General features: G+C 36.3%; 1 protein-coding gene across 3 annotated transcripts; it reads right to left on the bottom strand.

The window, feature by feature from the left end:
• Nucleotides 1-11: 11 nt before the first annotated feature.
• On the bottom strand, nt 12-13,181 carry GNPNAT1 (glucosamine-phosphate N-acetyltransferase 1). 3 transcript variants are annotated; one of them, XM_026000679.2, is made up of 6 exons: nt 12,931-13,181; nt 7,295-7,462; nt 5,847-5,909; nt 4,297-4,424; nt 3,093-3,154; nt 12-1,210 (listed from the first exon to the last, which is right to left on the bottom strand). In XM_026000679.2, exons 2-6 carry the CDS (start codon nt 7,446-7,448, stop codon nt 1,063-1,065), a joined length of 555 nt encoding a protein of 184 aa, XP_025856464.1. In that variant the 5' UTR covers nt 7,449-7,462; nt 12,931-13,181; the 3' UTR covers nt 12-1,062. The 3 variants fall into 3 exon arrangements, with proteins under 3 accessions (XP_025856464.1, XP_025856465.1, XP_025856466.1); XM_026000680.2 differs by having other exon boundaries at nt 12,986-13,174; XM_026000681.2 differs by having other exon boundaries at nt 12,840-13,004.
• Nucleotides 13,182-13,183: the final 2 nt, after the last annotated feature.

The raw sequence follows: 13,183 nt of genomic DNA on the forward strand, positions 1-13,183 counted from the left end.
CAGACATAGAGTTTTAAAACTTCATCATATGAACAGGTTTAATGTAACATGGAATGCAAAAGATTAGAACCATTAATAAAATATCCAATTCTTCAACTTAAAAAAAATAATTAAAATAAATAAAATCAAAATAAGATAGTGACCAGAATAATAGTACCATGACACTCACAGTAAATAGAAAAGCTTCCATCAGCATTTTAAGGAGTAACAAATGCAGTGATACATATTTAAATATTCCACTCAATTTTGTAATTTATTTTTCATAAAAACATTACTCAGAAGGCTTCAGAAATTGATGAAAAGATGAGAAATCAGGTTAGAAATACATAATATGCCAAGATTTGTTAATTCACTGTTAAAAAGTACCTTATATTTGCTCATTTTAAACAATAATTATATTTCACATATAAGGTAGTACCTTATCTGCATAAGAATTATAAACTTTTAGATGTACACTTAAATTGTTTTACTTTGAATCTGGTCACATTTTATCATTTTCATTTCTACTTTAAAAGGCTGACCAGGCTGTTTACCAATATAGTATTAGGATCAACAAATGCTGGACTGTATTACATTTAGTTTTATCCAATTTCATATAATATATGGAAAAATGATACACTCAAGTGGTTTTTGGTATTTCTTTGAAACAAAAATACTCATTTTATGAATGTGATAACAGCCTTATTCATGGTATGCTTTTTTTTAATGAGCAGTACAGATAGACACATAACTCTTACTACCTATACTGTAACTACAAAGAAATGAAGCCAAACTTTAGAAAAATACAATGCAAGAAAAGATTCAAGTTAAAAATATATTCCTTTGGTTAAAAATCATCCCCTTTATAATACTCATTTGTAATCTAAGCTCACAGCATGTCCCACCAGCCCAAAGTAATCTTCTAAATGTCATTATACTTGTTGTATTACAATGTTTTTTTTTTTTTTTCGATCCAGTATTTATGGAGGTCACTGAGTTGCAGCAACAAAGTATTTTAACTCTAGGGAGAGTATTGCCTTGTTGCATTAGCTCCTTTGACAAATGTCTTTCTTAAATGATTTTTTACTTTAGAAACCTCCGACACATGTAGTTTTCTTCAGATACTGTATATCCAAACTTTTTATAGAAACCAACATTTTGTGGTAGACATTCAAGGGTAATCTTATAACAGTTCAGTTTCTTGCTTAGCAAAGTAAGGGTTGATAATAACCTGAAATTCAAAAATGGGGGAGGGAGGGAAAGCATAGAGCATTTGTTAATAAAAGTGCATTTGAGTAATAACTTAATATGAATGACGATTATATAAATAAAACTTCAAATTTTCTTTTTTAAAGAATGCTAGCATTTTTTTTAAATTTTTATTTATTTATGATAGTCACAGAGAGAGAGAGAGAGAGAGGCAGAGACACAGGCAGAGGGAGAAGCAGGCTCCATGCACCGGGAGCCCGATGTGGGATTCGATCCTGAGTCTCCAGGATCACACCCTGGGCCAAAGGCAGGCGCGCCAAACCGCTGCGCCACCCAGGGATCCCAAAACTTCAAATTTATATTAGAGATTTAGACCATGACCTTTCTCACTATATTTATTTAAATATTCAAATTGTAAGTGGATAAGTATTTAATTCACCCCAAGCATTTTACTGTTTCAAATATACTTTATCTAGTAATCTCTAGCCCATTATATAATAGAGCAATACTAAATTCACCCTAAACCCTCCTTAATACTAGTTTTAAGATTAATGTTAACAACTAAAGACTCAATCTTTTTAAAAATATAGCCAAAATTTAAATTTTTTTCCCTAAATCTATTCAGACTACTCAGGAACAGTCAACATTTTCCACGTGATTTCCCATGTGAAATAAATAGCTTTTGTTATCATTTTAAAGCTAACGTTTATGAAAATATGTATCAGATTAACTCTGGATTGCTATAATTAATATGAAATACAGCAAAAAGGTATACATTTTCCAAACCCAATAGAATGTGATTTTAGGGGCTCCTGGCTGGGGTTAAGTGTCTGTCTTCGCCTCAGGTCATGATACCAGGGTCCTGGGATGGGTGCCCCTCCATTCCACCCTGGGCTCCCTATTCAGTGGGGAGTCTCCTCCTCCTGCCCTTCCCCCTGCTCTCAAATAAGTAAATAAAATCTTAAAAAATGGAATATGATTCTAACTGCCTTAGGGAGAAAAAGACCAGAAAAGATCTACAAAAATTTATCCAGAAGGGTTTCTCATATTTGCATAGACTGAAAAGTTGTGTATCATTTTGAAGAGAGAACATTTTGACTGAAGTTATGAAATTATAAAAGGTATGATAAAATTAAGTGGACTAGAATACTAGAAGCTGGTCTGGTCTGTTCATTGATATATCCCAAATACCTAGAATAGTATCTGGCACATAGCAAGTACTAATAATTTACTGAGTGAATTCCTAAAACTCAGAAGAGATGGTACTAAAGCAAGTTCTAGCTTATAAGATAGGCAATAAACCTATGAGACATTTATTTTAAAAGATTTAGATAAATGCACAGAAGATTTTAACAAAGCCTGTTTCAGTATGTTTCTAAAACTTATGAGACAAAAATAAAACTTAGGAGACAGAACATCTCCTTTGTTTTTAAACATGACTGGGGAACTGGGGTGAATCACTTGACCTGGCCACAAGTTTTTTTCCTACTAGTAGAATACTATTATTAAAAGTTAATTTAAAGGGACGACTGGGTGGCTCAGCGGTTAAGCATCTGCCTTCAGCTCAGGGCTTGATCCTGGAGTCCTCGATCAAGTCCCACATCAGGCTCCATGAATGGAGCCTGCTTCTCCCTCTGCCTATGTCTCTGCCCCGCGCCCCTGTCTTTCATGAATAAATCTTTTTAAAAAGTTAATTTAAAATTTTATGGTCTACGAAACAGTATACTTCTAATTTCTAAACTTAATGATAAAACATAAAAGCACTTTGTTCATTAAATTTAGCTTAAGCTGCTGAGTGAGCCTAATTGATGACATCTAAAAAGAACTTCAAACAGGAAAACATTGACGAAAGAACATATTAACTACAACAGAAAAAATATCTAACCTTGTTTCTGCCTACTTACAGTTTGCCAAGCTGCTTTCCTCTGCATTCATCACTAACAACAACATCTTCTACTCTTCCTCTCTGAAAATGTTTAACAATGTTTAAAAGACTTAGGCATGTAGTTTTGTTTTTAGCTAAACAGCAAGTGACAATTCAGTGATGTTTTATGAACAAACTTTAAAAACCAAAATGCCTTTTTTCCTTACTATAATGAATCAACTTGTGGCCTAATCTTGTTTTGTCCATGTCTTAAATCTGCCCACCCCACTGTTTTAAAGATTTCAGAATCCACATCACCAAAATGTAATCTTGTCATGTTATACTACAACATCTTAACTCCTTGCTTAGTAGTTTTCTTTCACACATCTAAATACAATTGATTAATTTCTAGTAAAGAAACCCCACCAAAATTCATACCTCACAATACATTCCAAGTGTTCCTATCTATTTTCACTGGATTACCTAGGTTCTCATGGGAGTCATGAGGAGTGAACAGGCACTAGAAATTAGAGAATACAGTTGACCCTTGAACAACATGGGTTTGAACAGCACAGGTGTGCCACTTATATGCAGATTTTTTTGGATAAATACTCTGTAAATATTTTCATTATGATTTAATAACATTTTCTTTTCTCTAGCTTTACTATAAAAATGCCATATGTAATATATTTAACATACAAAATGTGTTAATGAGCTATTTATGTTATTGGTAACACTTCCAATAACAGTAGGCTATTAGTAGTTTCAGGAGTCAAGTAACATGCAGATTTTTTATTGCAGATAGGTGGGGAGGTATCAGTGTCCTTAACTCATGTTGGTCAAGGGTTAATAATATTCTGAAACCTTTAACTGCTTGGAAACTGATGGAAATTTGTGTTAATCTATATATACAGTATAGTGTTTTTTGAAAAATAGCATCAGGTATTCTAATCATTACTGCCAAATAAATGATGCTGACATGGTTTCTCTAGGATTTTACCAAATCTGACACAAAACAATTTTTAGCAAACAATTCAGATTATTAATACATTTTCTTCCAACTTCCAGAACACAATGGGAAAATGTTACTAAGTGATTTCTAGTAAGCAAAGTTTTCAGGGCAGTACAGCTCATTTTATAATGAAATGCAGTGAGAAAATAGATTGGTCTAATGGAAACTCAGAGTTAGTTTTGCTAGAAAACACCTGTTCATTTTAGTCATAAGCATTAATGTGAACACATACCTTAGCACAGGAATGGATGAATTTATGTTCTATTATCAGAGTTGCTGTAGCAACAATTTGTCCTAAAGTCACATCTTCCACAACTGTAACATAATAGTCCCCAGATTTCTTCATGTGCTCAAAAGATTCTGTGGAAATTGGAAAAGTGTTATGTGGTAGACATTAAACTTTAGTAGGTGCCATAAAAATGCTAGGATTAACTAATACCATTATTGAATACTTAAAAGCTACTTCATCATGATAATTTACACTTTGTTTCTAAAGAAAATGTCAGAAATGTCCAAGTGGCCAAAATATGAGCAATCATTATCACTTGGAATATGGCCTGTACCTTTGAAAAACCTGTTAGCAAAGTACAACTATTAACAGCTATGTCAGATGAATGGCACTTATAATACAAATAAATTGTAGATGTTGCCACTTCTGTGACTAATGTAGACTGTCTTAGTATCTTCATTACTTTAAGTCATTACTTTCTTTAACCTTTACACTCAGTATTTGAGTAGAACAAAATGCAAATTTTAATAAGAATGTTTACACGGCTCCATTCTGTAACTTTTAGTCTTCTGGCTTCAAAACATTTTGACAAGTAGTTTTCAGTTTTCTTGTGATCTGAAGTGTTTCATGACTACATGACTTGCTTTTTTAAAAACAGAATCCTCAGTTTTGCTTGTTTTGAAAGCATCTTGTGAAGTAGGTTGAAAATTGTCTTCATTTCTAGGTAATCATTCCAAAGTCACATGACAAATAGCAAAGATGGAATACTTTACTCTCAAGTTGATTTTTAGCACTTATATTGCCAAATAATAGGTTTCTCATCTAATCAGATATGCATAAAAAAGCCTAATCTCATATATAGTTTATTTCCATAGTCTTGTTCTAGATAGGGTTCTGGAGTGGAAAGAAGAAATAAATTCAGTGAAGAAAAACAATGAGAATCAGAAAATGATGATCTTCATCTTGGGAGGCTCAAATAGAGTACAAAGCAAAATTACCTAATGGAGGAAATGAAGATATTATAGCAAACAGGAGGACAGTGTTAGAGCACTAGATGGAATCAGGAAAGTTCTAGTCCTTTCCTTACCAATAACTACGTGTGATCTTCAGTCATTTGACCTCTCTGGTTTCCATTCTCATATGGACTAAAAAAAAGGGGCTGAACTATACATTCTGAATCCTATGGATCTTAAAATTTAATAACAACAAACTAAATTTAGAACATAATCTCTTACCCTATATTTGGTGATGAAATTTCCATGAATAACCTAACCACATGAAATCTACTACAGTACAGAACAATCTCTAGAGCTGTCACCAGCTACAGTAATTATCTAAAAAGTCAGGTATTTTGTAAAACATGGTAATTATTACTCTTGGATCTTGGAACAGGTTAGCCACATTAAACATTTAAATAAGAAAATGGCTAATTGCTATATGAATCATTTCCAGTTGTTTGAAGAAAAACACAAGTAGACACTGAACATAGCCCTAAATGAAAAAATCTTGTTTCCCTTTATTTTTCATTCAGGAAAAGGGGCTGTAGTACTTACTCATAAATTGTTCAGGGTTGACCACTCCAGTCTCTGTCAGTTGGCCTAATACCTTAAAAAAACCTAGTGTGAAAAACAGATTTCAAATTATGAGAAGACCATATAAAAGATTAAAAGAAGGAATGAATGTGTGAAGCTGGTAGGATTGTGGGCATTTGTGTTTTCACAACTTTCTGTAATCATTTTAAAATTAATCATTTTATTAAAGATTAAGCTGAAACCCATTATTCCTTCTATAATCATTACATAAAACAAAGAATAATAGGTTCTACCAATGTTTTTGCCTGTATGAGATTTTTGGAATAGCACCAACCTTAATGATTCAATATTTAAAAACCAGCAGGTATATTTTTCAATGTGTAATTTGCATTAAATTTGGTGCAGGAAATGCCAAATTTTCCCAAATACGTGCTTTGATTTTACTTAAAAGTGCAACAAGACTGTCATTATGCCCAAGTATACTATTTTTAAAATAAAAGTAATATTGTTGAGACAAGATTCCCGATTTCATTATTGTTAATGTGAACATTTTAAAACTTTGAGAATCTTAATTTCTACACACTCAATATTTAGTTTACCAGAATTAGTTTCTTTAGATTTCCTACCAAAAAGGAAATGAAAAAGTTCATTTTTTTTATTATAAAATTTTAAAAAATCATTTTGGAGAACTTAGACATTAAAAATATATGTAAACAAAACCTTTGCAATATATCCAAGGCAAATTATCTCCACTCTCATTCCCTATTCAGCTTCTTAGAGAAGATTCTTATGTGTCATTATAGATGATAATTTCACCTTCATGAAGAAAAGTCTTTTGGGATTCTTAATTAGTGCTGTATTTAAACCATGTGAAATATTTCAGAGTAATACTTGGACTTAGCCATGATATATACATATTGGGAGTTGAGTGTCTCAGTCACTTTATAAATGAGCGTGCAACTCTTGATTCTGAGGTGGTGAATTTGAGCCCCACACTGTGTGGAGAGTTTACTTCAAAATAAAATCTTTAAAAAAATTAAGTATAAAAATAATTCAAAATGCAAATATTTTTTAAACAACATATGTTTCTAGAGAAAATAGAATGCTAATTACAGCTGACCCTTGAATAACACAGGTTTGAACTGTGCAGGTCCACTTACAGATTTTTTTTAATAAGTACATTACGGTACTGTAAATTTTATCTTCCTTATGATTTCCTTAATGACATTTCTTTTCTCTGGCTTACTTTAAAAATACAATATATAACACTTATAAGATATGTGTTAGTCAACCATTTCTGTTATTGATAAGGCTTTCAGTCAACAGTAGGCTATTAGTAAGTTAAGTGTTTGGTGAATCAAAATTTATAAACAGATTTTCAAATGCACAGGGGTCAGTGCCCCTAACCACCATGTTGTTCAAGGGCCAACTGTATAATTCTAACCAGGATTTGTAAACTGAGTCCCTACCTCTATTTAAGTCAGCAGTACAAAGGGGCCTCAAAACCAAGCCTTCTCCAGGATATGTTGGGGAAATGGCTGGAGAAAATGTAGCTGTATTCTGGCTCCAGTCCACTTCTTTGAGTAGACTTGGGTCAAACATAGGAGTTTCATCAGGTTTCATCTTTGCAGTAAGGTCTAAAATACAATTTTAAATGGTAAGGCATTTTTAATAGGGAATTAGGATTGATGAGATTACTTAATAAAAATTAACACATATGCAAGATATTTTATTCTACCCTGAATCTAACATAAATGCCACAACCACAGATAAATAGAAAACTCATGGTGATCATCAGAAAACAAGTGACTAAATTTCTAAGTTTTAAACTTTAAAACCCCATTTTCTACCAAGTGTTTTAAAACATTTTTCCTGGGGTGCCTATGTGGCTCAGTAGTTGAGCAGCTGACTTGGTTTCTGCTCAGGTCATGATCTCAGGATTGTGAGATCCAGCCAGTGTTGGCTCCGCACTAAGCATGGATGGTGTCTGCTGAAGATTCTCTCCTCCTCTCTCTGACCTTCTCCATGCTCACACATGTGCACTCTAAAATAAAAAATAAATTCTTAAAAAAATAACACATTTTTCCTATGGGTTGGTACTAACATAGCTCTGTGAATAGCTGACTTCCCATGAACTTTTACGTTTTTTCATTATTGGATTTTATTATTTGGCTAAGAAATTATTTGTTGGCAGTCTTACCACTAAGACTTACTGTGCATGTTACTTGTTTTTTTATATGGACCACGAAAAGATAATTGATGAACTGGCTTAAAATACTCTCTACATTAATTGTAATATTTGGTTTCAGCTATGACATTCATATTAAAGGTATCTGTTGGATTTTGTTTTCACACCAGATTTTCCAAAAATCTGTAATGTAAATTTCTCAGTGGCACTTAGGCAGCTTAAGAATTGAGTCTTTCATGTGATTATAAAAGGATCAATTATAGTATTGTCTTTTTTGAACATTTAGAAATGGGAAGATTCTTACTGCCTGTAGTCTAATAAGAAAGACTAAATAACAGATATAAGAATAGAAGGAAAAACAAGTTATATAAAGAATAATAATGCGGGCAGCGGAATGTCTGTGGAACACAGAGCCACTAGAATGGGGTCTTCCTAACAACTATTAGGAGACTGTAAAGCAACCTCTCTTATTTCTATCCCTTTACTCAGTTAAAGAAACTATTTGATACTTGCTTCTAGAAACAAAGAATTTAAGATACCTATCTATAACTACCACCAAACAAGGAAACAGGAAAAATTAAAGTCCATTTAACGATTTTTCCAATAACCCTACTCCCATTATGTTCCCTATTTCCTAAGTCACATTATGCTTAAGGGCAATTGTTATTAACTTTTTCTTAAAGGTTGATTAAACTCCTGCCTGTGGAACCCAACATAACCATACAAGTAATGCTGCAACTGTAGTAGAGGCTTTGGGAAGGTAGTGTGATGTAATTAAGAAGTTAATTAGAAGTTAACATTGTTCAGCACTTCTGATGGATCAGACATTGTTCAAAGGACTTTACACATTACTAATTCATTTACTTTAACAATCTTACAGGATGCAGGTGATTATTCTCCATTTTAACAGGCCAGGAAATGCAGGCAGGACATGTAAAGTAACCTGCCCAAGATCACAAAGTGGAGCTAGAATTTAAATCTAAGATGGAAAAGAGCATGAGCTCTGGAGTCACACTAGTGTTCAAATGTCAAATTTGATTATGGCTAATGTCAGCTCTGATAATGTTTCATTTGTAAAATGGAGATGAAATTATTAGGACAAAATGAATTATTATATACAGCACTTAATAGTGCCTGGCATACTGCAAATGCTCAACAAGACATATTTTAGTTAGCAACTAATTACAAATTCATGTTTGTAAATTTTTGATATTTTTCATCTTTACATTAACTCAAGAATCAGGCACTGTAGCAGGGGCTACAAAAAGGATGACAGGTTATCTATATGTTTTTTTTTTAAGGATTTTATTTGTTTATTCATGAGAGAGACACACAGAGAGAAACAGAGAGAGAGAGGCAGACACAGGCAGAGGGAGAAGCAGGCTCCCTGCAAGGAGCCCGATATGGGACTCAGATCCCCAATCCCAGGATCACGCCCTGAGCCACCCAGGCGTCCCTGTTTATGTTATGTTAAACTGAAACATTCTTAGGAAAGAAAGAATAAAAAAAAAAAATCATAGTTTATTATGTAGAATCCAAGGGGCTTCCCCCCCTCAAAAGGACTCAAATATGTTATGCTATAAACTCTATACCTGGTTCTAAGACTAATAAGGAAATAAATTGTGATGATCAGCAATCAAATTTAACAAGCTTACAGTCCACTTGAAACAGATTTTTTTATAAGTTAACTTTAATGATGCATTTTGCCATCTGTCCCTGATAACTGATCCCTGAAGCTTTTAGGTATACCCATCCGAAAGATGGGTAACAACACTGTTTTTCAGGTATACAAATAAACAGGCTATTTATTTATTAACAAGGTAAAACATATATTAATTTCAGAAGCCAGAAAGTGTTAAAAAACTTAAGTACCTCAGGGTGGCACACTATTTAAAGTTTGATGATCATTTTATTTATCATGTAGGTATAACCATGAAGTTTTAAAAGAAAGCGAAAAGGGAATTTAGATGAACATTACAATAATTTAAAGTTAACTAGATTACTTTTTCCTACGAAACTGCCTGAGTTCACAATAAAATATAGCCTAGAAAACACGCAAAATACAGTTAATAATTTGAAGAGAAAGGGGAGAGGAGGTATACAGGAGAACTGGGATTACGAAGCATTTAACGAATGAATTTTAAAACAGTAAATACTAATGTTTTCCTGTGCTTTTCTTTAGCCTAATGGTCCTATTCCATGAATGATCATAAAAATAAATAATACTGGCTAAAATTTATGGAGTGCTTTGTATTTGTTAACTCATAAGAATAAAATGAAATATCACTATTACCCCCATTTTACAGACCAGGAAGCAGGCAAGGTAACTTGCTCAAGATAACAGAGCCAATAAGGAACAAAGTTAGGATTAAAACCAGACAACAGAGCCAGCTTCAAGGGCACTGGACCTGTGCAGCTGCCCAGGGCCCCACACTTGGTTCTAGTCTATGTTGCCACTGTCTTGAAATTCTGCACAGGTTACCACAGATTATGCAGTGATTCCTGCATGACTCCAGATTCTGTACTCTTTGTACTGAAGATGAACTAGTGAAGACGAATTCCCTACTTCATTGTATAAGATAAAAATTTAATCAAACGCAACACTTATAAACTGTATTTGAAAAAAAAGAGTATCAGACATGTCAAAATACAATAAAGCATTCTAAATAGAAATAAGAATCCATTACTCAGGTCATCAGAAATAACAAAATGTTATTTTATTTTAAGTATAGCTATTTTATAAAACAAAGCTATACTTAAAGTTTCATCTTACTCCACCCCCACTTAGTAAAATTCTGCTGGTGCCCAATTAATATGCTGGGAAAGTTAAAATAGGATGTGATTTGACACCAAATTTTGAAAGATTTTAGAAAGGAATGAAAAAGAGAAATTTGGTTTACAAAAGAAATATTTTAGGGGATCCCTGGATGGCTCAGCGGTTTGGCGCCTGCTTTCAGGCCAGGGAGTGATCCTGGAGACCCGGATCGAGTCCCGTGTCAGGCTCCCTGCGTGGAGCCTGCTTCTTCCTCTGCCTGTGTCTCTGCCTCTCTCTCTCTGTCTCTCATGAATAAATAAATATTTTTAAAAAAAAGATATAATAATTTAGCATCTTAAGGTACCCCAAGGTACTGCAAAACTAGGAAATTTCAATAAATAGAACTGCAGTGGTTTGAGGGGGAATCTCATCATTATCACTGGGGTGACCGATTTTAAAAAGTAAGCCCTTAACCTCCCTAAATATTTCTCCAGAACTTTTCCAATTTAACTGCCAAGTTTGTGTGCATTTACAAGGCCTATATATGCCTAACAACCCAATAAATGCCTGGTGAGTGAATAGCAAATGGCAAGAGACTTACTTGAAGGTCACATTTCAAAAAACTCAAAAGAAGGATTCCCAAATTGCCACAAGTGATATGACAAAAATCATTCACCAAACTCATTTTTACTAGGATCATCAGGTTTTCATTCATTTGACTACTCTCTGGACACAATTTCTACAATCTGGTTTCCCAGTTTCTACAGCGCACAAAAATACAAATAGGGAGGAGGTGCTGCTGGAAGCAAGTAACTAACTAGGAGCAACAAGTTGGACCCTGGGAATGAAAAATTTTAAAGTCGATACAAAAATTTTAAAAGCATAATCCAAGGCCCAATGTAAACTGCTTTACATACCTCAAGGCCATCGCTATGTTACTTCAGTACATGGTGAACGGGGAAAGGTTCTCTGTTTGAGACTTTAGGTCTTGTCTATACGCATTTCTTAACAATTTCAATAATAATTTGGCTACATTTTTTATCTGAAGACCAAACACTCTTTATTCGCTGATGATTTTAGCAGGCCTAGCCATTTTTATGAAACCGTGCAATTTATACTTCACTTGAGAATTTTACAAAGTATTTTCTGATCGTTAATTTGACCCCTATAATCTGGCATTATTCCCAGACTACCGATTAGGAGGAAACTGGAGCATGTGGAGCCCCAAGGTAACACTGCAAATGAGTGAACTGAGCCTAGAATCCTATCTTGTTTTCCTACCCTGAGCCCTAAAATACCATACTCAATACACGCCAATCTTTACATCATCGCACCAGACAGGTTAATAAGTCTCATTTTGAAGAAAAAAAAAAAAGTCAGCGAATTCTGCCTAAATAGGATTGATCTCAATGATTTCTTGAGATCCATTCTAAGATTTGCTCACCACTGTATACATAACCTAACAAAACTAATCCCATAATCCCCCCGTTTCAACGTTGTAGGAAATGTTAAGACTTCGCTTTACGTAAACATCAGCACCTCTTGTAAGGGGAGATCCTAGCGCCCAGGGCGTCCAGGGGTACAAGCCCCGGGAAAAGAGACAAAGGATGGCCCTCCTCCCCGCACGGAAAGCCCCAGTCAGTCAGGGCAGGGTGTGCTCCTCCGAGCAGGAGCGTGTCCTCAAGCGGCTCCCGACCGCTGTGGGGTGCAGCTCGGAAAGGGACGGGTGAAGGGGGGGGGGGGGGGTCGAGGCACTCGTGCCCGCTCAAAACCGATGGCGGCAGAGACTGTGGCAAGCGTCTCGATCCCCCGGGCTAGAGCCTGCCGAGCCGAGAGTTCGACTCCCGGCCCTGCTCCGGCCTGCCAGGGCCAGCCCCGCACGGCGGGACCACCGGCCCTCATCCCTAACCGCGCTCGGCTCCAGGCGCGCGTCCGCTCAACTTGCTCCCAACCGCGCTCCACAACCGCAAGTGCACCCACCGGGCCAAGCTAAACGCGCGGCGCCCGAAACGCACACCTCCCACCGGGCCCAGCTCGCCTCGCCCCGCCCGGGCAGCGGCCCCAGTCACACCTGTTTGATGACCGTGAAGGCAGGCCCCCCATGGCCCCCAGGTCACCCGGCGCGGCCCCGCTCTCGCTCCCCGGCCCTCAGCCTCCCTCACCCGTGGGGGCCTCGCGGCCGGCGCTCCTCTCCAGGCCCGTCGGACTCTCACCCACCCGGCGACACGGTACCGGATCCGGATCCGGCTTCAGCGCCAGCCCCACCTCCTCCTCCACCTCCCGAGCCACGGTTGCCGTGCGGCCGCCGCTGCGCGAGCCGCCACCAGGACGTGGCAGCGCCAACGCCTCCGCCTCCGCCTCCGCCTCCGCCTCAGCCCGGCCGCTTACGCAGGGGCGCTCGGGGGGCGGGGCCTG

This window comes from Vulpes vulpes, chromosome 6, assembly GCF_048418805.1.
Source record: "Vulpes vulpes isolate BD-2025 chromosome 6, VulVul3, whole genome shotgun sequence".
Classification (NCBI taxonomy): domain Eukaryota; kingdom Metazoa; phylum Chordata; class Mammalia; order Carnivora; family Canidae; genus Vulpes; species Vulpes vulpes.